Source organism: Octopus sinensis, linkage group LG1 (genome assembly GCF_006345805.1).
Source record: "Octopus sinensis linkage group LG1, ASM634580v1, whole genome shotgun sequence".
Classification (NCBI taxonomy): domain Eukaryota; kingdom Metazoa; phylum Mollusca; class Cephalopoda; order Octopoda; family Octopodidae; genus Octopus; species Octopus sinensis.
This window is the reverse complement of record NC_042997.1, coordinates 91,913,216-91,940,491: the sequence shown is the minus strand read 5'-3', so window position 1 is coordinate 91,940,491 and position 27,276 is coordinate 91,913,216. Positions and strand designations below refer to the sequence as shown.

At 35.7% G+C, this 27,276-nt stretch overlaps 1 protein-coding gene and 1 long non-coding RNA gene across 3 annotated transcripts; both read left to right on the top strand.

Annotated features, from left to right (window-relative positions):
* Positions 1-26,236, top strand: LOC115215879 (coiled-coil domain-containing protein 157-like). Of its 2 annotated transcripts, XM_029785229.2 has the most exons (11): positions 1-352; positions 1,827-2,146; positions 3,422-3,614; positions 6,322-6,776; positions 11,240-11,448; positions 14,040-14,230; positions 16,129-16,305; positions 16,848-17,016; positions 19,285-19,433; positions 23,882-24,236; positions 25,926-26,236. In XM_029785229.2, the coding sequence occupies exons 2-11, from the start codon at positions 1,884-1,886 to the stop codon at positions 26,054-26,056; spliced, it is 2,292 nt and encodes a 763-aa protein (XP_029641089.1). In that variant the 5' UTR covers positions 1-352; positions 1,827-1,883; the 3' UTR covers positions 26,057-26,236. The 2 variants fall into 2 exon arrangements, with proteins under 2 accessions (XP_029641089.1, XP_036358875.1); XM_036502982.1 differs by lacking the exon at positions 1,827-2,146 and having other exon boundaries at positions 3-352; positions 25,926-26,235.
* LOC118763401 lies at positions 17,416-17,923 on the top strand. The gene is made up of 3 exons (XR_004999151.1): positions 17,416-17,453; positions 17,572-17,578; positions 17,771-17,923. It is a non-coding gene; the product is annotated as an uncharacterized LOC118763401 (long non-coding RNA).
* Positions 26,237-27,276: the final 1,040 nt, after the last annotated feature.

Genomic DNA, 27,276 nt, shown 5'->3' with positions numbered 1-27,276 from the left:
CTGACAATAAAGGAATCACAGATGGTAAGATATGACGAAAAATATTCGGAAACTGAAACTAAAAGCAACTCGTTAGAATACATTCAAGTTCAATAAAATATGTTAACTATGCATTAAATATTTTACATGGTTTATTAAAGAACGCATCGATTTTCTCTTCTTTTTACTTTTATCACGACATCGAAGAAGCATGTCAAGCAATATTATCATTGATTGTTGTTTCTATGTGTTGTTGCTAAGAAACGTCACTTGTTGGAAAATGGCGCTCAAAACTTCGGCGGACACGAGTTATAGCTTAAAAGTAGTACTACATGGTTTGATATCGTTTCATTATCAATTAGTGGGAAACAAAGTAAGTGTATTTGTATTTATCGGAGTGTGGCAAAAATAAGGTAATTTTCAAAGGAGAATATTAAAATGTTGATAAGTGTTTATTTTTATTGCAACGGTGGAAGTAAAACAAGAAAATCAGACACGTAATTTACTTCTACTTTCATTACTACTAAAAGTGAGAGTGGTAAGCAGAATTGGTGGAGTGTTAGTTTGAAGACTGTGCAGTATTTTAGTTACACTTGTTTACGTTTTGAGTTCAAATACTACCTGGGTGTACATTGCCTTTAATTCATAAACACCAACCTAGTTTTGGCAATCGATTGTACGCAATTGTTTTATCAATATATAGTCTTGTACCAAAATAAGAAATTATTGATACTTAAAATGTGTTTTTGTATTGGTGTGGTGAAAGTTCGTGGAAATGTTCATCTTTCTTGGATATACTCCCAAGCGTTTTTGCAACTTTTCCAGTATGATAAAAGTAACTACAGTTAACCCTTTGTAATTAACTTCATTGTTGTAACAGGATTATTTTTGAAAGCAATATGAGTGTTGTGTGTGTGTGTGTCTGTCTGTCTGTTTATTTATCTATCTATCTATCTATCTATCTATCTATCTATCTATCTATCTATCTATCTATCTATCTATCTATCTATATTCTGTCCTGCTTATTGTTTACATAATTTTTATTAATTTCTTTGTATGTGTGTGTGTGTCTGTGTGTACGTACATATATGAGAGTTGTATTGAGACTAATGTAAATGTGCACATAAATAAAATTGGTTGTTCAAATCACACATGATGGTTGAGTAACTCTTCCTCTCTAGAAGTCTTCTTCCTGGTTTGTATTTTCAGCAAATAATGGCTTCCAAGCAGAAGCAACATGCTATCATTGAGTTTTTGATTGAGGAGGGATGCAGGCTGTCTAACATCCATAGAAGGCTATAGATTGTTTAGAGAATCGATATTATTGACAAGAGCATTGTGCACAGATGGCTGAAGAAGTATAGAGAAGAGCAAACCAGCATTAAAGATAAACCATACTGTGGGAGACCATTAACTGCAACCACTGACACAAATCACCAGTGATGATTCATACTGGCAGATGAGACACAATCCATGAATTTACTGAACAACTGAACTGTAATCACAATGCATTACAAGAGACAGAAGACTTCGGGCATTGGAAAGTGTGTGCAAGTGGGGTACTGTGCCAGTTGGTATTCAGTTTGAAGAGAAAAAAGGTTTGAAGTCTACTGTGATCTGCTGGAAGCAATTGATGCTAAGGACAACATATTTTTTCACTATCTGGTGATAAGAGATGACATAGACCCACATTTTTATGGAATGATATCACACCTTTTCTTATACAAAGCTATAATGAATGGACAAAATGCTTTGTAAATAAATTATTGCTGTGAGTTTGAGCCATGATAAAAGCCCTAACTTGATGTATTTTCTTTTTCGTTTAATACTATTGTGTATTTTTTTAGGTCATCATTAACTAAATCCAAAACAAACTAAAAACAAGAAACAGTTTTTTGAATAAAATGGCTGATTTGCTGGGTTCTGCTGCCTGCTTGGACTCACTTAGGGAGGATATATTTGATTTGCAAGCAATTATTAGTGAATACATTTCTCGTCTTGGTCCTCTCAGTTACCCATCATGGAAGTTCCCAAGTCAACAAGCTGGAGATATAGACATTGAAAAGCTGTTGATTCATTATTTAAATTTTACAAGCTTATCTGATGAAAACCAGTTGGAAGCTAAACAAATTGCTCATATTGCTTTTTATGATTTGCTAATTGACAGGTGAGGAAAGTTTACTGTTGGTTCTTTGAATTTATTTGTGTTTTTTATTTTCTCTATTTGTCTGATTTCATCTTGAGTTCATAATGGTATGATGGTAATAAAATTAGAAATAATGGTTTTGATGTTAAGGTTTCCATCACAGTTGAACTCCACAGGAAGAACAAGCTTATCACCATGAGCTAACAACACACTTGCTAAGTTTATAATGTTACAAATTTAATCTATTCCATCCTTCACCAGCATCTCTATTGTTATTGTCAATCAACACCAAGTTGTTTTGATTGTAATTCTTTAGCCACAGGATCTGCTATGAATGAACAGATTAATTCTCAAAGGTGTTTCAGCCATGATCATATCAACTTTTATTCAGACATAATAAGATTACATTATCCAAATACATCCTTCCTTTTTCAAGATGGTCGAATGTTATCTAAAGAAGATTTGGCTGCTTTTTCTTGCAAATCAACTAATTCAGTTGTTCAATTAAAAAGAGTAGTATAAATTCACAAAAATTTGTATTTACAACTAGGTGAACTGAGCTAATAAGAATTATGTGTCTTAGCCAAAAATGCAGTAGAGCTGAAGTGAAAAGTAAATGACTAGTCTTCTGATGATTATTGTTTGTTACTCCACTGACTCAATCATTCACAGCACTCATTAAACTGTTGAGGAAAGTAAAAATAACCTCTTTATTACTGGTTCTCTCTAAACTTATATTAATCTGGTTATTGCATGTAATATATTATTGAAATTCTACAATGGAACACAATCACTAGAATTTATTGGTAGTCTGTGTTGGCAAGAATTGATTTGATAAAAATCATATATGGTGGGTCACCAGCATGGCTTTATCTGTAATGCTATAAACAAACTAAGAAATGAAAAGACTATGTTCATGTCCTATGAAGAGAATGAAAATCTTATATTTGGAGCAATGCTCTTTGATAAAGGATAATCTAAAACTTGAAATATTCCTTCTCACAAAATTCTAAAATGCCATACCTTATGTACTGTATAATGGAATTAATATGATCAGGTGAGCTGGCAGAGTTGTTAGCATGCTGGGTTAAATGCTTAGCAGCATTTTTGTTTGTCTTTGTTTTAAGTTCAAATTTCACCAAGGTTAGCTTTGCCTTTCATCTTTGTGGGTTAGTAAAATTTACTGGCCTTGTATTAAAATTTGAAAGCAATATGTTTGAAAAAGAATAATTTAAAATGCTTGAACCAGTTGTTAATAATGATAGAAAATACTTTAAATTTTTTCTTTATTTCCAGAATGGTCTATCTTCTTCATGTTTCAAATGAATTTAGTAAAAGTCTTTTGAAAATGTTAACAAAAGGAAAAAACATATTACTCTTAAATAGCTCAAATTTAGAAGCTGGCAACAATTCTGTAGGACTTGTTGCTCGTCAGAGCTGGGTTTTGCATGAATTCCTGCAGAAAACTTTACTTCGTATTTTAGATGAGGTAAGCTTTTCCTTTTTTTACAGCTATTTTTCTATATTTCAAATAGACACTTACAATAAAATAGAAGTGTGAAAGAATCTTAAAATAAAAAAGAAACTTTTAAGTTTTTTGATTGGTTGGAACTCCTCGAGTTCCTACCTTATTTGTTGTAGTATCATTTTATTTATTATATCTTATTTGGTTTTGTGTTTACATTTTATTTCTAATGTTTTAATGTTATATTTGAATTCTCCATGTGCATTCCAGGCTCAGATTATACACACTATATATATATATATGCATACTCAGTTCCTCCTCGTCTTCTACTACTCATATCTCGTTACTCCTTCCAAATTATAATGCATGATGATGATAATGATAATATCTATATCTCTACACACCTACACACACACACACACAATATCTGTATCTGTATCTCTCTCTCTCTCTCTCTCTCCTCTCTCTCTCTCTCTCTATATATATATATATATATATATATATATATATATATATATCTATCTATCTATATCTATCTATCTATCTATCTATCTATCTATATATCTATATATATATATATATATATATATAGTGTTGTGATTAGATCTACAATGCCCCTTGCAAGAGATAGATTGGTCTGAGTAAATTATAAATAGTAATGATCTGAGTGAGTTCAAGGTTCAGAGTTCAGAGTCAAGTAAAGTTTGTGATAGTTTCTAGTGAAGTCAGAAGGTGTTGGTTGGTTAGTTCACAAGGAATATTGATTGTTAGTTCGTAAAGAGATTTGTTAGTTTGTTACATTGTTTTTACTGTTGTCTGGTTATTTTATTTATCGTACGTAACAAATTACATTACAACTTCTGGCGACGAGCTTTTCGAAGCTCACATAGGTTATTTAACAATTTGTTCGTGATACAACTTGTTAAATAACAAAATACCTATTAACTTCCATAGTACAGTTATAAAAGCAACAAGAGCAGCAGCAGGAGTTGCAGAAGCAACTATTACAGCTACAACTACAACAAGAACAATTATTGGAGCTATATTCAAAGAAGTCCAAAAGTGAAGTAAGTTTGTTTTCACCAATGGCATTTCGAACTCGATTAATGAATTCAGTTATACCCCAGACGAGGGTATAACTTTTGCATTTTACTAGAGAAGGTATAAGGAGATTTTTCAGCAAGAAAGCAAATCATGGTCGGACAAACAAAAAGAGAGATTGTTACTGCGAAAATTAGCTCTGTTAGAGCATGAATGTTACTGTAATTTCATGTTGCCTAAAAAACTCAATGAAATTTGTTTCAAAGAAACAATAGAATTACTGTCTAATATATTTGGTGATAAAACGTCTCTATTTAGCACTCAAATGGAGTGTTGTAATATAACAAAAAAAGAGAATGATGATTTTACTAAGCTCAAAGAACTTACACCTGAGATGTTCAAGTGCCTTACAGCAAACAAGGATGCAGAAATTTGGGCAAAAATTTTTTCTAAATTGGAACAAGTGAACCAAGATCTAACCTTATAGTCAATGGCAGAAGAATGCCAAAGGATGGTAAATCTGAAACACAATGTTGAAAAAATTCAAGAAAATACAGATACACTGACTGGAAAAGTACAATCAAAAAGTGCACCACATCCTAATCCATGTTATGGATGTGGGGGCATACATTTCAGAAAAGACTCCATTTAAAAATCAAAAATGTTTACAGTTGCAAAAGAATTGGTCATAAGAGTTCATACTGCAGAACAAAATTACGAAGTTCAAACATTAAAAATCTTGGAGTGCTCCCAGCAGAAACAAAAATTGACTCCCAGATTCATACACGTAAAAATAAATGGAATACATATTAAATTTCAATTGGAAGTGATATTTCAATAATAAATATGGACATATGGAAGAAAATGGGGAAACCTGTTTTGAGAAAAACAGTGAAATCTGCTATTAGCGTGAAAGGTGACAAATTACATTTCATAGGTGAAACATGGACTAATGTCACATTTCGAGGGGAAAACATGCAAAGCGAAAGTCTCTGTTTTTAAAAATGCAACTGATCTACTTGATACTGATTGGTTAGAATTATTCAATTTATGTGTGTGTGTGTGTGTGTATGATGGGTTTCCATTTACCAAATTTTACTCACAAGATAAGCTGAAGCTATAATACAGGATACTAGCCCAAGGCTGTGAAATGAACTTCTTAATCAAATAGCTTTGTCTGTTCATTCATTTTAGTGATAGTTGCTAATTCCAGTTGTTGGATACTTCTTCTTTGATGAGTTTCACTTCTGATATGAAATTTAGAATTTATTCACAATATGTAATTGTTATTCTGGACATTAAAATATATCCAGTAATTGTTTACTTTCATTTTTTAGAAACGATATCCGTCTGTCTCTTCCATTTATCTCTTCTTTTACCCGGACTTCTCTGCACCTTTCAATTACTTTATTCCTCAATTTTTGTGTGCTCACCTTTCATTTTAACCATCTGACTATCCATACATCCATCAGTTATTCCATTATTTGATATATTCATTTATTCCTCTGTATCTTTTTCACTGTCCATCATCTTTACAACACCTTTGGAAAATCATCTTTACAATCATCTTTTGTCACATCATCTTTACAAAACCTTTGGAAAACTGTTTTAATCTTTCTTTATTTTTGGTAAAATAGTATCATTATAAAGTTATTAATCTTATTATTTTAATTCTGTTTATTTTCTTTAGTTAAAAGATAAAAAAAAGCAGCATGTTACTGATCACCATGAAACCAGCACTTGTAAATCAGCACCAAATATTTCACATTCTTCTTCATCTCGCAAGCCTATGTCACCTGATGGAAGTCTCTACAGTTTCATGTCAAAAGATATGTGTTTCAAGTCAACTCAAACAGTTGAGACTGCTTTTTTGCCATGTGAGTCATGTTCCGTCATTCAGAGAAGTTTCAAAAGATCTGCATTCGCCATTTTCAAGACATGCCAAAAATTGAATTTGCCATCTAATGTCAACAAGCTAATAATAAAGCCAGAAATAGATGATTCCTGGATGTCATTCAACGAAACAACAAAGTATAGTTATGAACAGGACAAAGACCTCGGTGTTATTTGCCGACAGATTGAAACATTAGTGACTGAAACTGAGCACCTGAAAACGGAAATGGCATTGATGGAAAAGAAAAACAAGTATAACAATATTACACTCTTTGGTTCAAGAAATCATTCCTTCTCTTTCTTTTCTATAATACTATAAGCCTCTAGTCTCATTACATTGTTTACCTAAATATGCTTAGCTACTAATAACTGCCGTTACTTCATGGTTGAATATATCCTCAAATGGATTCCTGTTAGCTTTTTGAGAATTTGCATTCTCTTTAGCACTGCAAACTAATACATACATGATAGTGATGCCATGTTTATATTGGTTCAATTATAGTTAGCCCATAGTACCCATTTATATCTAGATTAACTGGGCTTCAGAAAGTTAAATTCTTGGCCATGGGTCACCAAATACGAGTCATCAATCCTTCATTGAACCCTGCTTCAATTGCTCCAACAATATACAAATATCCAAAAATCAAAAAATTGAGCCACTCAGGGTAATATGGTTTAATTCAAGCAATGAAGTAAGATCTCTTAAGTCTAAGGTTATAATTATAAAACAAATCTAATATTATGGTTCCAAATTCACTCAATATATTTGTTAATTACCTCAAATTTCTTTTGGATTTTCCATACAAAGATAGATTGCTAGTTCTGAAAATCAGGCATTGTCCAAGAGATTTAAAGTTTGATCCTTTTTGGTTTTACTTCTGCCAGAAAATCGAAGTGTAGTCTACTTTCCACTATGATGTCATTGCTAGAGTTTGAATCCATGATATTTATCTCTTTTTATCTTTTACTTATTTTAATCATTGAACTGCAGCCATGCTGGGGCACCATTTGAAGGGCTTTAGTTGAATAAATCAACCCCAGTACTTATTTTTTAAATGTTACTTATTCTATCTGTGTCTTTTGCAGAACCACTAAATTATGGGGACATAAATAAACCAATACCAGTTGTCAAGTGGGAGTGGCAGGAGAGCAAACACAAAGACACACACACACACACACATATATGATGGGCTTCAAAACAGTTTTCATCTATCAAAGTTGCTCATAAGGCATTGGTTGGCATGGCGCTATAGTAGAAGATGTTTGCCCAAGGTACCATGCACTGGGACTTAATCAAATTAATGTCAGCTGGAATGATTCAACCCAAGAAACAATTTGAGAGGAAAATTTTTTAGAAATATTGCAATACTGGAGTGTGTTAAAACTTTTGAGATGTCTCCTGATGTACATTTTAAGCACAAATCACCAAAACCACATTATATTACAATGCACATCATCATCGTTTAACGTCCGCTTTCCATGCTAGCAAGGGTTGGACGAATGACTGAGGGCTGGCGAACCAGATGGCTGCACCAGTCTTCAATCTTGATCTGGCAGAGTTTCTACAGCTGGATGCCCTTCCTAACGCCAACCACTCCGAGAGTGTAGTAGGTGCTTTTACGTGCCAGTCAGGCGGTACTGGCAACGACCTTGCTCGAATCTTTTGCACATGCTACCAGCACAGGTGCCAGTAAGGCGATGCTGGTAACGATCACACTCGAATGGTGTCTTTTACATGCCACTGGCATGGAGGTTAGATAGCCGCTCCGGCAACGATCACGCTCAGATGGTGCTCTTTAAGTGCCACTGGCATGGAAGCTGGTTAGCCACTCTGTCAATGGTAACACTCATATGGTGCTCTTTGCACCCCGCTAGCACGGACGCCAGTCATCGAATTTGATTTTGATGTTATACCATTAACAACAATGACAATAGCAGTGACAGTAGCAGCAACATGCACACACACACACACACACACACACACACACACAATGTCAGCATCACTAATCTCATCAGTTCTTAAATTACTGAGGAAGAGCCACTGTTTTACTCTGGCTCAGTTCATCTTGCTTGCCTCCTCAGTTGCCACCACCAGATATTACAAGCATATAGAAACTGAGGAAAATGTTCCATTGAATCCCATACACACACAAAAAAAAAATACTGCATACAAGGATGTCATCATCATCATCATTGTTTAATGTCCGCTTTCCATGCTAGCATGGGTTGGACGATTTGACTGAGGACTGGCAAACCAGATGGCTGCACCAAACTCCAATCTTGATCTGGCAAAGTTTCTACAGCTGGATGCCCTTCCTAGTGACAACCACTCCGAGAGTGTAGTGGATGCTTTTACATGCCACCGGCATGAGGGCCAATCAGGCAGTACTGGCAACAGCCACACTCAAATGGTATTTTTTATGTACCACCGGCATAAGTGCCAGTAAGGCAACACTGGTAATATAATGTGGTTTTGGTGATTTGAGTGCTTTGTGCTTAAAATGTACAATGCTGGTAACGATCACATTTGAATGGTGCTTTTTACGTTCCACCGACACAGAAGCCAGTTAGCCACTCTGGCAACGATCACGCTCGGTTAGCGCTCCACTAGCACAGATGCCAGTCATCGAATTTGATTTTGATTTCACTTGCCTCAACAGGTCTTCACAAGCAGAGTTTAGTGTCCAATGAAGGAAAGGTACACATAAGTGGGCTGGTTACACTTCTTGTATAGGCCATGAGGTTATGGTCTCATTTGGCTTGCCGGGTCTTCTCAAGCACAGCATATTTCCAAAAGTCTCGGTCACTAGTCATTGCGTTGGTGAGGCCTAATGTTCGAAGGTTGTGCTTCACCACTTCATCCCAGGTCTTCCTGGGTCTACCTCTTCCACAGGTTCCCTCAACCACTAGGGTGTGGCACTTTTTCACACAGCTATCCTCATCCATTCTCGCCACATGACCATATCAGTGCAGTCGTCTCTCTTGCACACCACATCTGATGCTTCTTAGGTCCAACTTTTCTCTCAAGGTACTTAAATTCTGTCGAGTGTGCACACTGACATTACACATCCATCAGATCATACTGGCTTCATTCCTTGCGAGCTTACACATGTCCTCAGCAGCCACGGCCCATGTTTCACTGCCATGTAACATGGCTGTTTGTACATATGCGTCATACAATCTACCTTTTACTCTGAAAGAGAGGCCCTTTGTCACCAGCAGAGGTAAGAGCTCTCTGAACTTTGCCCAGACTATTCTTATTCTAGCAGCTACACTTTCAGTGCACCCTACCCCACTACTGACTTGGTCACCTAGGTAATGGAAGCTATATTAATTATTTTTATTGATATTTTTACCTATTGCTTTTTTTTTCAGTTTCAAAATTTTGTATTACCTTACATGTCCATTAAATATTTTGGTATTGTTTACTTAAAATATAGTAGCATAGTACATGTATATTATTTTTTTAATTGAAAGAATATTTTTCAGCCAATTAATACATTACTAATTGCTAAAAGACAAAAAGTGAAGTCAAGCTTAGATGATTTTGGAACAGAAGTTATAAACTAATGCTGTAAATTACGTGTTCCTGTTCTCTGTACTTCTTCAATATCATTTCATTCATTTGTTAAAAATCATTGCAAGTATTTTTAAAATCTCCGTCAACTGACTTATTTTATTTAAGATGAATTTATTTAAAAAACAATCAACTAGATCTTTCAGTTTAATTCATACATTTTCTTAACCATATAAATACTAAATAGACAAACATAAATTATCAAATAAATTATGCATACAAAAATAAAAAAGAAAACAACACAGACCTCTTCTCCAATTTTCAGTTTTTTACCTTTATTAGTCTCTGTGTAATCTGATGAATTTCCAACGGTCTACAAACAGGCAGCAGCATAGTATACTGCGAATTGCACTTAGTTATTTAAAACTAGCAAACTAGGCATCAGAACTACATAGCAATCACAATTATTACACCACACTATATTACAGCATTAGCAAGTGTCTGTATAGTCACTTAACCTTGTAGAAATATCTGTCAAATCATACTCTATAGTCTTAAAAAAAGAGAAAAATACATTAGATAATGTTGTCCTAGGTAAACTCCAAAAGGCAAGATATTCACAGTTGGAATGCTTTTGATGATAGCTCTGCCTCTATCGAAATTGGCCTAGAAGTTAAACAATAGCTACGCTACATTGCTTTACTACATACCACTCTAAATTTCTATATTACATTACATTGTTCTTTCATTTTGTTGAGCTGGTTGTTGCTTCTTACTTGTAATATCTGTATATTCTGATTTTACCCTACAAAGTGTAACATCTGTTTAAAAAGGCCTATAGAGCAATTGACCAATGTTATTATTAGGATTATGTCACATGCTGTAGTATGTATGCTACAAATACATGGCAGCCATATCACAAGTTTGTAACGTCTCAATACTTTGTCTTTTTTATTACATTGTGTGTGTGAGAGAAAAGAGAGAGAGAGAGCTTTTGTATGGTTGCTCAACCTGCTGGAAATAATAGCCAAATTTCCCTAAAATAACACCAAACTGTCCTTTAAAAAAAAGGACACAATTGGCTATGTAGTTTAGAAAAAGATGGAATGGTAAGTTTGTAAAGATTTTGATGAGTACTAACTTGGGGATAAAGAACAACAAAATTGTTGGCTCCATATCCATTTTCTCATTATTCTAGATCTTTGGAGAACCATCAGAAAGCGACTGAGAAAAAACTGGCCTCAGAGAAGGAGACAAATGTTGTCCTTCAAAAGCAACACCAGACCAAACTCAAAGAAATCTATGATGAGAAGGGGAAACTGCAATTCCAGATCAAATCAATAGGAAATCAGCTTGAAACATGCCGTGAGAATCTGAGAAAAGAACAAAAGAACGCACAAGATTTCAGTGAGTTTCAAGGATCATCTCTGGAGTTGAGTTGACAGTTTTGTGATGTTTTATACTGGTATGAATCAGAAAATATAAACAAATGGAGTATAAGTTTGTTTGCAATTAGGGAGAACAATAACTATACCATTTTGAATGGGCTCTTTCATTAGATTAGGTTCTTGTCTTTATCAATCCCATGAAATGGTTGTGAGAAGACAATATACACTTCTTTTGTTTATATTTCCTATTATAGTCAGAAATTGGGTCATCCATAATGTGAAGTCAATATTAATTATATATAATCTGTCTATTTTTTGTAATAGTGCAAGGTATCATCATCATTTAATGCCTGTTTTCCATGCTGCCATGGGTTGGACGGTTTGATAGGAGCTGCACCAGGTTCCATTGTCTGTTTTGGCATGATTTCTGTAAATTGATGCTCTTCCCAATACCAACCACTTTAGTTAGTGTACTGGGGACTTTTTATGTGGCACCAGCACCAGTGCTTTTTAAATAGCACTATCACCAGTGCTTTTTATGTGGCACCATCACTGACAAGGTCACCAAGTACCTTGCGTAACAAAAGCCCGTTAACTGAGAGTGGTGGGGTAGTATAGAAGGAGAGTGGCTTTGTGCCAGTTGAGAGATTTATACTATAGAAAGGACAGATACAGGTGGTTTTAGGATATCAATTCCATTGCATTGGGCAGCTCTTCTTGAGTACAGCAAGGTGTCAAGTATCTTGGTCATCTCCTTTGTAAAGCTCAGCATTTTGAGATCGACCTTCTATATTTCATCCCATATCTTTCTGGGTCTCCATCTTCAACAAGTTCTATCCGCTTAAAGTTATTGGCACTTCTTTATGTAACTGTTCTTATCCACATGCATCACATGACCAAACCAGCATATAGTCTTCTCTCTTGTACATCGCATGTCCTGTGCATTCAGGGCCCAAATCTCACTATCATATAGCATTGCTGTTCATATACATGCATCATATAATTTTCCTTCTCATGCTTCCTCTTCCAGTCAGTCCTTTGACCATTTTCTTGGCCCTCTTCTGGCTCATCCCCACATATCTCCAGACTTTTTGGCTTTTGTACATCTTCCACATACAAACACTATTTTCTCTGTCAACCTTCCTACTATTCCACTGAACCTCTAGTGTATCCGTAGCTTGCACTGGGTACACTGAATTGAATTCCTGCCTACACCTTTTCTACATATTGAGGAGGCTCGTTTACTTGAAGTGGGTAACATCCTGTCTGATTTCTTGCTTACTAGGACTTAAGTTAACTTTAAGGCTCTTTGATTTCAGGTTTTGTTTCCATTTCTAGAATTTCTTTTCTAGTTCTGCTACAGATTCTATTAAGATTCCAGTCTTAAATTTATGTTATGGCCCAGAGGACAATGATAAATAGGAGGGAGCTGTGGACCGAGTCTTCATGAACACCTACCAGTACACTAAATTTATCACTGTGCTCATGGCTAACTTTTATCTAATTAACTAATCCTCTGTACATAGCCAGTAATGTTTTCACAAGCCATCTGTCTACCCCTAGTTACTTCAGAAACCACCAGTCAAAGGCTTTCTCCAGATCAACAAATGCCAAGTACAATGGCTCCTTCTTAACCGAATACTTCTCTTGTAGTTGCTTGACTATGAAAATAGCATCCGTACTGCTTCTTCTTGGCACAAAGCCAAACTGCATTTCATCTAGTCTAATTCTGTTCCTAATTAATTGGGCTATAATTCTCTCCATAACCTTTATCACCTGGTCCAGCAATTTTATGCCTCTATAATTACTTCTATCTAAGGCATCTCCCTTCCCTTGTGGCAACTAAGTATGATGTTGCTTCACCAGTCACTGAGGATTGCACCTTCCTGAATAACCTGATTAACTATACAGGTGACTAGACCATAACCTACTCTACCAGATATTTTCAGCATCTCAGCAGTGATTCCTGATGGATCAGGGGCTTCTCCTGTTTTCATACCTTTAATTGCTTTATACTGAAGTGTGAAAGAATCTTAAAGAAAAGAAACCTGTAAATTCTTTGGTTGGTTTAGTGTAATGATATTCTTATTTAAAGCTGGTACACACTTAGTGGTTTTTCATCTGTATCACGTGCCTTGTTTTATATCTATCCTTTTCATGTTCATGCTGGTAAGACCAGTCTACAAATCCAAATATTTGTTTGGAGTATCTATGTTCATTCACCATTTTGCTATTAGTATTAATACCACTTCTAAGATGGCAAGCTGGCAGAATTAGTGGCATTTCATCCATTTTTACATTGTGTGTTCAAGTTCCACCAAGGTTGTCTTTGCTTTTCATCCTCTTGACGGTTGATAAAATTAGTACCAGTTGAGCATTGGTCAATGTAATTGACTTACTCCTTCTTCCCCAAAATTATGCCAAAATTGGAAACCAATATTAATACCACTTCTACCACCATGGCAAATACTAGCATCACCATCACTGCTTCTTCAACCCTTACCACCTCAATATTATGGCAATGATCATGTACACATAATTATGTAGGTTTGTATTTCTTTTCCTAAGTTTAGAAAGTTTATGAATTTCTTCAATATCTTATAATTTTAGAGTTGGTGAAAGCTCAGTTGACTGAAGAATTGAAGAAAATGACTGAAGCTACTCAAGATAGAGAGGAATTTCAGGAAAAAATGAATCAACTGAGATTACAAAACACTGAATGTAGTGAAAAACTTGCTGAATCAGCTAAAGAACTAGCATTAACACAAGCAAAGTGTAAGAGTATATTGAAACATAGTGAGGTTTGTTGAATACTTACTCATGTTCAATCTATGCTGATATAGAAAAAATGAATTTGATGGTAGATGTGTTGATGATAATGATGTTACTCCTTAATTTCCATGATGTCTGTTGAAGTGAAGTTTGTTAGCCAAAGTATAAGTTATCACTTATGGTCTGTCATGACTGTCTATTGAAGTTCAGAATGTCATTTAATTAACTACAACCAAAGAGGAGGTTCTATGTGCTTTTGTTTAGCAGCTTTTGTCATTTAACATATGGAATTGGTATTTAGCCAAGTAGACTAAGAGAAGTGGGGTGATATGTTCTATTATAACATCATGGCTGTTGGATTGTTTAAACTCAAGATTTTCTGCTTTGCAATCCAGCATTTAAGTAGTTCAGTTTCAAAATGTTCTTTAAATCATGTCATTGTATTGTGTTAAAGATGAAATAACAATGTACTGAGCTAGCTGCCAGCTCATAAGTTATTTTCTAATCTGTTGTAGTCTTTTCTTTAAAAGGGAGAGTGATGTAAATGGCAAAAAAAAAAATGGTATTTATGATCTGTTAGATGTATAATGTTAATCTGTATTAAATACTGCACAAGAGCAGCTAATCATTAAATACATCAGTTGAAGTGTGCATGAGACATGACCATGTACAGATATAATGTGAATGGCCAATAAGCATTGTGCGAAAAAGGTGTAATTTGTTCTCAGTAGATGTGGAAATTAATGAGGACAAATCTCCACTAATAGATCTCACAAAATAAATGACAAAAGAGTAAGATGTGTAATGATGTTATGTGCATGAGATACATCTGCCCTGTGCCATCTTGGAAAATTGAATGTTATGTTGAGGCTTGTTGTCATTGTCACTGCCATTGTGAGTGTCATCAGGGTAGGGCTCTTCTTAATTCAATATTCCGCAGTTTCCTTAACTATAAGAAATAGACATCATTCTTCAAATCTTATATCAGCCTTCAAGTTTCTTTCAAGTCCTTGGAATATTTACATGTTTTATAGTTATATAACCAGTTAGTTTGATATTATTGGAAATATATTTTCTACGATCAGTTATTTGATAAGTCTCAAAGGCTGAATTGATATTTTGGTTAAAGACTTGTGAACTGCTCTTAATACTGGATAAGGTACTAAACAACTTATCTCACATTTATCTAACATAAGAGCTGTGAAGTGATGGCTGTAATAGTTGAAGAAGCAGAATGTTGGCTGTATATGTAGAGTGACAACTACAATGAAGGAAAACTCTCTACCCTTGGGCCAATGTTTGAGCTTTTATTTGTTAATCAAGGTGCTTGAAATAGTAGCCAAATTGTCATAAAAATCACACCATACCATCTTAAATAAAGAAAAGACACACTGGATAATAATGCTATCATCTTTTATCATCCATCTTCCACAGGTTGGACAGTTTGCAAGGATCCAACAAATTGGAAGACAGCATCATTCTACAATGTCTGCTTTGGCAGGGTTTCTATAGCTGCATGGCTTTTCTAATGCCAACCACATTATAGAATGTATTAAGTGCTTTTTTTGTGGTATCAGCACTAGTGAGGTTGTCATGTAGCTCACAAAATTAAAGATTCCCCATTGACTGAATGGTGGCTGAAATGTTTTTGGTCTTATGTTTGCTTGATCAGACTAATGTGGTGCTAAACAAAAACAACAGCTTTTGACCTAACTTACTTGTCAATATAATGGTTAACAAAAAAGATTCATATTTTCTTAGCAGAGCATTAAATTAACAGGAAATTGTCTAATAGTTTAAAGATTTAAAGTAATTATTAGTTCTTCATAAGAATTGATTTGGGAATAACTCATCTAATTTTCATGTTAGAAATAAGATATTCTTTGGTAATGTACCATTTTAGAAATAATATTCTGTATTGATACAGTCGATGCAAAAGAAACAAGATTCACTGTTGGAACGAGTTGAACAATTAAGTGAAGAAAATTTAACTCTTCATGACCAGTTAGCAGATCTGCAGGATGACATTGATGAAAACCTAGAGAAATATGATGAATTACTTAAAGAGAAAATACATTTACAGCAACAGTTGAAGTATGAAGAGGTAACACTTGTCTTTATTAATTTTAGCCTGAGCAATAGTTCCCCCGCATAGCTGGGGGTGAAGGGCATAAATTTGTAGTGAAATTTAAATAGAGTTGACTGTCAGAAAAGAGGGCTGTCAAAGGTTAATAGTGTCAATTTTCTTATTGTATTAAAAGCTTTTATGGTTATTATCACAGTACAGTTTATCAGGTTAAGTTACAAAGGGAAGTGTTCATTCAAATCAGTGAGGGTAGATCTTCTTAACCACAATGCAGATGTTATTCATTAGTTCATGCTAGTGCCCTTGGATACTTATGTAAAGTAGATTGTAGTACTCATGCAACAACTGTGTAGTATATTTCTTTTTTTCCATTTTTGGATGATTTTTATTATTAAAGAGGTCATGTAAACCAAATAGGTATCTGCATATGGCTTTCTGCATCCATCCCTTCTTAATGAATTTCAAAACAAAGGAGGTTCTGCATAGATCAACTTATTTTTTTGATTTCGTTTATTTGCATAAATTGTAATAAGAATAATGAGATATTTTGGTTAATGTAGAGCAAACAACAGCATGCAATGGATGAAAAAAATGAAAATGAGAAATTGCTCACAGCAGTCAGATCAAGAGTTGAAGAAATTACTAAAGAACTGAAAAAGACTCAGGAGCGAGAAGTCCTTTTGGTGCAATATCCTGACTTAAATGGCCCTGTTTTGGATGATAATTTATGTAAGAATATCAGATATTTTTTTATTTTACTTTCATTTTTGGCTTGTCTTGAACAAGTAGCTAGTGTTGCTTGTGTTTAATCCTTTTGTACTTTGTCAAATTTTGTATGCATCTCTACATTTCCTTTGCCTTCATAACACTTAATCTATTTTCCAAATTAATGTTACATATATCAAGAATTATTTGCAGTTCTTTTGTCTTCTTTACTGTGTCAACAAGTATCTCTTGACTTGAATAACCATATAATATTACATATCTTATAACTCCAGCCAGCTCTGTTTTTTCCTTTGCAGTTCATATTCTGCTAACTGTCATTATAATTTTGACTCATATTTAATTTGTTCCTCCCCAATCATTTTAGATCTATTGCCTTCAGTATCTGCTCACTAATATACAGACATACAAATGTGTGTGTGTGTGTATATATATATATACATGTAAGCAGAGTCAGCGGTTATAATAACTGACTAAGGGATAAAATATCTGTATACACTATCGGTATCTATTACCTGTGTTATCTCAAGGCATGGGTATGCTGGCACACTATGCTTGTAGAGTACAGGTAACAATAGAATAAACAAAAGTTTATCAGGAAGTGGTTGGCGTTAGGAAGGGCATCCAGCTGTAGAAACACCACCAGATCTGACTGGCCTGGTGCAGCCTTCGGGCTTCCCAGACCCCAGTTGAACTGTCCAACCCATGCTAGCATGGAAATTGGACGTTAAACGATGATGATGATGATGATGATGATGAGAAAATGGAGAAAACCTCAGATCAACAAGCACATCAACTGGACCACATTTATAGCTTATTATTTAATACAGAACATGGCATAACATTTATGTGACATAACAAACCTTATGGCTGTTTCTGCATCTGGTGCCAATCAATGTCTACGAATAATTGCGAAAATAAAATTCCTCATCTTCATAGGACATTTGAATCAGGGCACGGTGCTTCATCAGAGTAAAACAAAAGCATCCAAAATAAACAAAAGGAAGAAGAAATAGGAAAGAAAACATGACCTAGAAAAGAAGTCTGGAAGCCCAAAATATTAAAAGCATATAATCTAACATCCTGGGGCTACAAAAGTCTGTAGGTAAGAGGGTGAACTAGTACTGTTCTAGGGAATAAAGAAATTTTGGGAGTAATTCCAATATAAGGAGGAACCAAGATGTTTTTAAAAGTTATAAAAAGAAATTAGCAAAAAATAATAATACAAGGAAACCTACTAACATGACTGTCACAGGGCATTACTTATGCTAAAGATAAAACTCAAGTTAGAATGTATCCAAAACATTACCGTAGGGTGCTTAAGATAGTGTACTCACAGGAATATTCCAGAGAACCCCATCTGTTGTCCGCATTAGGACTGGTTAAGTCCAGCGATCTCTACATTTGGTCGGATTATATTTGAACTGAAGGCATAGGTTAAAACCATTACAATGGATATGTAAATAAAGATAAATGATTACGGAAATAAGTAAAGGGTACAGGGGAGCAGACAATGATATAAGTGGTATGGGGCTGCTTAAGCCCTTCTGCAGCTTATCGATATTGCATACATGAGAAAACATTCAGACTCAACACAGGCCTACATCAAGTGCCTGGAGGAGGTAGTGTTGCCCTGGGTCAAGAGGGTGGCAACTGGGAAGCCCTATGTCTAGCAACAGGACTCTGCACCATGCCACACCAGCGGGAGAATCCAGTCATGGCTGTCAGACAATCTCTGCGACCACATCACCCCTAACATCCGGCCACTTAACTACCCTGGTTGCAACTCCCTTGATTATTATGTGTGGGGTGCAGTTGAATGAGAGACTAACAAAATTCCTTGTAACAACCAAAGATGAACTGGAGACAAAAATTATGGCAGCATTCACCCACTTAAGGAGACCATCCAGAAGAGTTTCAGGAGATTCCAAAGTCAATGGTGATTTTATTAAATAAATTTACTCTTTAGTAGTTCAAGATATTTTTATGTAATTTTGGTAAATATACCTGTTAAGATGAGATGTCAGGTTTATTTTCATTTTTGCCTAATTTAGACAACAGTTTTTTCATCACACACACACACTCTCTCTCTCTCTCTCTCTCTCTCTCTCTCTATATATATATATATATATATATATATATATATATATATATATAAGCAGCGTAGTTCCATATTTAGAGAAAATCCTTTTATCACTAGTAAGTTTCTATTCGTTTTAGCACAAGATATTTTACTGACACCTTAAAGTACTTTCACTACTTTCTATCCAACAGACAGTGGTCATCTTGAAAAGGACATGGCCCTCCAGTTGAAGTCCAATATAGTTCGTATCGAACTTTTAGAGAAGCAAAACCTGGTTTTAAGGAATACCTTAGAGAAGATTTGCGTTGATCCCCTTATCTTACAAACTGTTGCTAAGTTGGTAAGGACATATTCTTTCTTGTTTTGTTGTCAGCATCACTGTTACCATAATTGCTGTAACCCCTGTCATCTTCACTATAATTATCATTATGTTACTCCAGTAGCTTAACACCAGTCAACCAGCATCGCATTACTTTATCAAGCTATGCCGCAACACACTACACCATCATCAACATTTTAACATCCGTTTTCCATGCTGGCATGGGATGGATGGCTTGACAGGAACTGGCAAGGCCAGGGGCCACATCAAGTTCCATAGTCTGTTTTGGTTTGGTTTCTACAGCTGGATACCCTTCCTAATGCCAGCCACTCCACAGATTGTACTGGGTGCTTTTTATGTGGTACTGGCACACATGCTTTTTACATGGCAGCAGTATCCATATTAATGCTTTTTATGGGGCACCTGGTTTTTATGATCTCAATTCTGTTGCGGTGGGCAGAAAATTCTTTTTCCATATTTTCTATAAAGATATCTGCTTGCAGAAGTACTAATTGTGTAATATCAACTGCTTTGACTTCATTAGTTTGTTACAGTCCTGCAAAGGCTGTAAGCACTACCCAACACTTCTTCAAACTAAATTTTAAAAGAATTGAAGATGATGACGGGGTGGGGGTATGATGATAATGACATCTTGCTCAATTCATCACCATCAACTTTTTAATGTCCACTTTCTGATGCTTCCTTCCATTGGTCAGATAGAGTTTATTGAGGTAGTTTTTCTCTAGCTGGATGCCCCTTCTGTCACCAAGCAAAGTAATATTTTCCTATAGGCAAATTTGTTCTCACAGAACATTGGAAATAAATGACATTGCTTGTATGACTACCGTCATATATGCAGTGTAGGTAAGAGGGTGAACTAGTACTGTTCTAGGGAGTAAAGAATCATTTACAACTATTACACAATGTCAAGATGAGATACAAACACACACATTTATATAACGGGCTTCTGGGTTTCTTCAGTTTTCATCTACTAGAACTATTCACAAGGCTTTGGTTGGACAAGGGCATCATAGAAGACAGCCGCTCGTGGTGTCACACAGTGGGACTGAACTGAGATTGGGAAGTGAACTTCTTACCACAAAACCACGTCTGTGTCTAATCATATGTAAACTGATTTGTAGCAGTAAAAATCAATTACATTCAAATATTTCTCTCTTTCGTTTGCTTTTCTCTTCCTCTCCTTATGATGGTTTATTCTGTCACCTTAATATAAATACTGAAATATTAAATTTCTAAATATCTCATAGAGATATGTACGGTGGTGGGGCAATAGAATGGTTGTATACTGTCAATTTAACGTGACAGTAGGGGATTACACCACCGCTGTTTAGCCCTAGGAAGCATCGACGCCTCCTGATGGCTTCGACACATAAACTTCACTGAAAATTAGATATATATATTTACGAAGTCGGGACAGATATCTGCAGCTGGCGGGCTTCTGCTACACTAGACCGATGATGGACAAAGATCCTGAAACATGCATGTCTCTAGATGCAGGCCTGGCCGCTGGGGGTATTTGTCTCCCCTTCGTAAATATATAAGGACACAGGAAAAAATGTGTCGAAGCCATCAGGAGGTGTCGATGCTTCCTAGGGCTAAACAGCGGTGGTGTAATCCCATACTGTCACGTTAAATTGACAGTATACAACCAATATAAATACTACATTTCAATAGTCAAAAACTATTTAAATGCAGAAGATTTAAACGGTTTTAACATGTACTGTATCACTGGATGTCATTTATATAGTGACTGCTCCATCTTCACAGAGAATTGCTGTCTCTTTTTGTTTCCTTGTTACTGGCTTTCTACCCACAACCACTCAGATGACTGTTCTGCAGCAGATCTGCATAACCGTGCACTTGCTAGTTAAGTCTACACACATCACCGCTCTTCCATTGCATTTGGATTTTCAGTAGACAGAATGATGAATGAGATCAATATAAAGAGACATCTGTATATCAATGGATTATAGTGATAAACACTTGTACAACATGGTACCACTCGTTAAATCCCTGGAACTAGGACCGAGAATCAGGCTGAAGGGAGATAACCATTAATAATGTGAAACTGTTTTACATTAAAGTATCCCTGAATTCAGTTGCTCTTTAATGAGTCTTGGTTTTCATCCCACAACTCTTTTTCTTTCTTTTTCTCTCTGTCTCATTGTCTATATATATGTGTGTGTGTGTGTGTGTGTGTGTATGGATGGATGGATGCATGCATGCATGTGTATAAAAGACCCCCTTTGGTTATGAATGACCATGGGATTGCACCTAAAAAGTTCCCCTTCAAGGCAAAAGTCTGGTTAACGTTGTTTATGGAAGACCAGAGGTCACCTATGCATAACAGTTTCTCGTCTTCACACCACTGATGTTACCCAAGGGAAAGGCAAAGGCTGATACAGCTTGGCACCAGTAATGTCGCAACTCATTTCTGCAGATGAGTGAACTGGAACAACATGAAATAAAGTGTCTTGCTCAAGAACACAACACATATCTTGGTCTAGGAATCAAATTCACTACCTCATGATCGAGCCCTATGCTCTAACCACTGAGCTATGCACCTTCATACACACACACACACACACACACACACATATATATATACTAGCTTAAATGCTGCATTCTGTATGAACTTAGCTTCTGCGGAGGGCTAATTGGACCTGTGGCCCAAACCTAAAGAGAGCTAAATAGCATGACTATAATACATCTATAATGACTATAAGCCCCGGTGGTCTTTGATCAGAGATTAAGGATGGATGAGAATTAATTTTGTAATGTAATCATTCTATTGTTCTAGGCCCTTATCTGGTGGCCGATGCAGAAACTAGGGATAGATGAGTGGTTGGTGAGAGCTGTACAAGCCATACAGGGATGCTGTCAGTAAGGTGAGGGTTGGCATCCAGTACAGAGAAAAATTCAGGGTGCAAGTAGAGGTTCACCAAGTCCTCAGCCTCCTCTTGTTTCTCATAGTCTTCCAGGCAATAACAGAGGAATTTAAGACAAGCTATCCCTGGGAGCTCTTCTATGCTAATAGCCTTGTTCTTATAGCTGAATCACTACCAGAACTAGAGAAGAAGTTTCAGGTGTAGAAGCAAGGTCTGGAATCAAAGAATCTTACAGTTAACCTAGCAAAAACCAAAGTCTTAGTAAGTAGGAAGTCAGACAATTCACAAATCCCTTTAGGCAGATGGCCCTGCTCAATCTGTAGAAAAGGCATAGGCAGTGTAAGTTTTGGATGCATAAGAGGTGCAACAATATCAGAGGAAGGTTAACAGGGAAAATAGTTTTTGTGTGTGAAAGATGCACAGGTACCATTAACACTAAAAATGTACAGAAAATAGATCCCATCACATGCCAAGGGGGGAAAAGTAGAAGTAGTCTATAGCTTCTGTTACCTTTGGGGTGGATGCTCTGAATGTGTAGCTCCTAGAATAAGAATAGATTGGGCAAAGTTCAGAGAGCTCCTACCTCAGCTGGTAACAAAGATTGTCAGCTATGCTACACAGTAGTGAAACATAGGCTATAACTGCTGAGGATATGCATAGGCTTGTAAAAAATGAAGCTAGTATGCTTTGCTGGATGTTAATGTCAGTGTGCACGCACAACAGAATGTAAGCATCCCGAGAGAAAAGTTGAGCATAAGAGAAAAGGTGGGCATTTGTGGTGTGCAAGAGAAAAGACTGTGCTGGTATGGTCTTGTGATGTGTATGGACGAAGACAACCGTTTAAAGATGTGCTGCACTCTAAAGGTGGAGGTAACCCATGGAAGAGATAGACCCAGGAAGACATGGGACAAGGTGTTGAAGCATGATCTTTGAATGTTGGGCCTCACATAGGCAATGACAAGTGACCGGACCTTTGGCATTATGCTGTGCTTGAGAACACCTATCAAGCTAAGTGAAATTGTAGTCATGGCTGATGCCAGTGTTGTGTAACTAGCAACGTAAAAAGCACCTCATTGGGTGATATGCTGTACTGAGAAGATCTATCAAGTATGGAAAACTGATGTTAAATGATGAGGATAATAATGATGACTTGTTATGGTTATCTATCTCTACACGGTACGACACAGTAATGACTTATAAAAACACAATATACTTCATAGTATATTATGGTTGTATAACAAAATACCATGTCCCTACAAGTCATTAATATTAAAATAGATATTGTCAAGTTAATTAGTTATAAGAAGAGTTCAACCAGATAACTTAACTAAAATGTGCAGATAAACTAGTTAATTGAAATATATTAAATACGTGTTTTAAATGAACTGGTTAAATTAATCTTTAGAGGGCTTAAGTGAAATGTCATGATATTTTACAAGTAGAAAGATTTACTCCAAAGTGAAAAGATTGTTCGAGATGATAAACTAATAATAGTGACATCATCTAAAAAATTCAAATATATTTTAGCATTTTTTAAAGTTTTCTCATGGTTATTTACAGCAACCAATTCCTTTGTGGAATATTGAGAAATTCGCAAGCAATGGAGAAGGAAGCTATAATAAGCAACAATACATTCAGCAGAGCAGAGAGAAATATTCTCATATGATAAATAAAGAAGAGGATGAACGATCTATAGCAAAAGCTCTGTATGAGGTTGGAATGAGTGACCCAACGTCAAAATCAACTGGTAAAAATAAACATGCAGCAGCTAGATGCCAGTCTTCAGATCCCAACAAATCACAACAATCTCAGCAGTTACCACCAACAACAAGATCATCTGGCAGCATCCAAACATATAAAGTTTTGAAGCAGTTAGGTAAAATGCACCATGGAAATTCAAGACCAAAGACTGCAGGTAAAAAGAAGTGATCATTTAAAGAGTTATGTTTTAAATTTATGACCAACTAGTAGGAGACACTTGCTAAAGGTGTCACACAGTGGGACTGAACATGAAACCTATGGTTGCAAAGCAAGCTTCTTAACAACACAGCCATGCTTACACCTGTATGTTGTTAAGCATCTGTTTTTACTCTTTGAATCAAAAGAATGCTTGGAGGGAAATTATTGCAAGAAATGTAACAAAAGTGAATTTAAAAATTGTCTTTGGCCATGCCTAATTGCTAATAATAAAATATTCTAATATATCAGCTAGAAAACAAATATTACTCTTATGTTGTCAGTTGATTATTTTATTTTAGAGGGTATTTCCAAATGCTACCCAATATCACCTTCCATTTTAACCCCTGTTAACATGAAATTATATACCAAAATGATGCCATTGTGCTGTGATGGTTTCTTTAGTGGTATGGTGATGTCTTTAGTCGTGGTATGACTTCAGTAGTATGACTACTGAGTTAGTAGTTATGGGTATGGCGGTATTAACACAGTAGGAGTTATAATACAGAAATGGGAGTCAAACTAACTTGCTACAAGGAATGAGAATCACCTAGTGGCATTTAATTGGAAATTGGTGGGTTTATTGTACTTTTACTACATTCAGATAAAAAAAAATCCAACCCTTACCTGAATAAATGAATGGTTTACCTCCTTCATGCTTGCAAGAAAAAAAAAACATCTATATAGTCACTCAACTGGTTAAAACGTAGTCCTTTGATACACTTCCAAACAGCTTTAAATAAAGACCGCATATTTGAGTCCTAGGTCATAGAGCACTGGGGTCTGGACATAATCCCACCCTGGACTATGTGAGTGAGAGGAAGACCATGGAGGAATTTCTGAATGGCATAGGGCACAGCATCAGGTTGTAGTAAAATGAACTTTAAATGAACCACAACATTTAATGAGGTTTTTAATATTGTGTTTGTTTTAATTTTTCCAAGATATTCTATGATGTTCTTTTTATTATATCCATTTTTGTGATTGGGGTTATTATATATATATAACTATAAATAATTAGAAAAATTATGACTTAAAAATGCTTGCTTTTTTTTTTTTTTTCCTCCTCCTAGGTGTGTTTTGTCCAAAGGGTTTTTTTCGCCTGAGCTGGCAGAAACGTTAGCACGCCGGACGAAATGCTTAGCAGTATTTCGTCTGCCACTACGTTCTGAGTTCAAATTCCGCCGAGGTTCACTTTGCCTTTCATCCTTTCATGTTGATTAAATAAGTACCAGTTATGCACTGGGGTCGATATAATCAACTTAATCCGTTTGTCTGTCCTTGTTTGTCCTCTCTGTGTTTAGCCCCCTGTGGGTAGTAAAGAAATAGGTATTTCGTCTGCCGTTACATTTTGAGTTCAAATTCCGCCGAGGTCGACTTTGCCTTTCATTCTTTCGGGGTTGATAAATGAAGTACCAGTTATGCACTGGGGTCGATGTAAACGACTTAATCCCTTTGTCTGTCCTTGTTTGTCCCCCTCTATGTTTAACCCCTTGTGGGCAATAAAGAAATAAGAATTATTCACCAACAACATAATAAATTTCATTTATCGTTGGGTTTACAGATGGTATTGATGGCTGACTTAAAAATAAATATTTGATTTTTGTTTCTTCTAATTGAAAAAACCCTTTTTTTTATATAATTTCAGACACATCTAGCACAATAAAAACATTATTTACGAAACCGCCTCCACGTAATGCATATGTATGTAAAAACTGTGATAAATTATACTTACTGGAAAGAGAACTGTCAATTCATTATCTTTATTGTAAAGGTTGAGTAGCAAACAACTGGAGATACTGTTATCCTGACACAGATCATTTATGTCGATGTCTAATTATCTAAAACTCTCATGAACATTGGTTTCTATGTTTTTTCAGCATAGAAGTCTAAGGGAGATAATTCTTTAACTTGCAATATTTTCTTAACATGAACTTTCAATAAATTATAAATTTCTTTTATTCAATCTTTATATCTTCTTTATATATAAAAGTGAGGTTGTGTGCTGTCTGTCTCCTACGATTTAGATTCCTAACTACCACCACATTTTGCGGTGCAGTTTAACCAAAACCGGGTATCTTATAGTCGTGATTCATATCGAGCCATTCTGGGTATTAGCGCGCATCTTCGATGAGTCTACGATTTTAAAAATAATTTACCATCAATTTTTCCCATTTTTATATAAGGGAAGTAACTCTCTAAAAATTTATTATTAAATCTCAGAACGTAAAAAGTTACAGTACCCCCCCCCCTTTGTGGTTAGCCATATTGAGATGGCTATTATACTTTACATCTCTAAAAATGCTTATATAGTTATTTCCCTTACAAACCCGAGCAACGCCGGGTGATACTGCTAGTAAATAATAAAATAATAATTATATTGAATTTTCATTTTTTTACCGATGAAGTTTAATTTTTTTTTCCAGGGTGGGAAAGAAAGTGCGGATCTAGTTGGTTTGGTGCCAGCATTTCAAAACTTAAAGTTAATCGAAAATTTTAAAATTTGGCACAATAATATATATACTTTTCCATGCGGAATTGCTGGTGTAGATCTTTTCTGTTCGGTTGCCAGCGACGATTTTCTGTTTGAATTGATTTCATATTAAGTGTAATATATTCAGGTAAAGGAGATAGAAGAGGTAAAGGAATATGTCTACCTTGGACAGGAAGTGAATATGTGCCGAAACATCGAAAAGGAGATCTCGCGGAGAGTAAGGGCTGGAAGAAAGGCGTTTAATGGCATAAGGGATGTGCTCAAAGGAAGGTTGGACATGACCACCCGCGCCAACCTCATCAATAGCACAGTTCTACCTGCAATGTTATATGGTAGTGAAACATGGGCTACAACAAAGAGAGAAGAGCAGAGATTGGTAATGGCTCAAAGAGCCATGGTGAGGTCAATGCTTGGAATCTCCTTGAGAGAGCACATCAGTAGCGAGGTCATCAGACAGAAGTCCGGAGTGAGGGATATCATCGTAGAATATACACGCAGCAAGTTT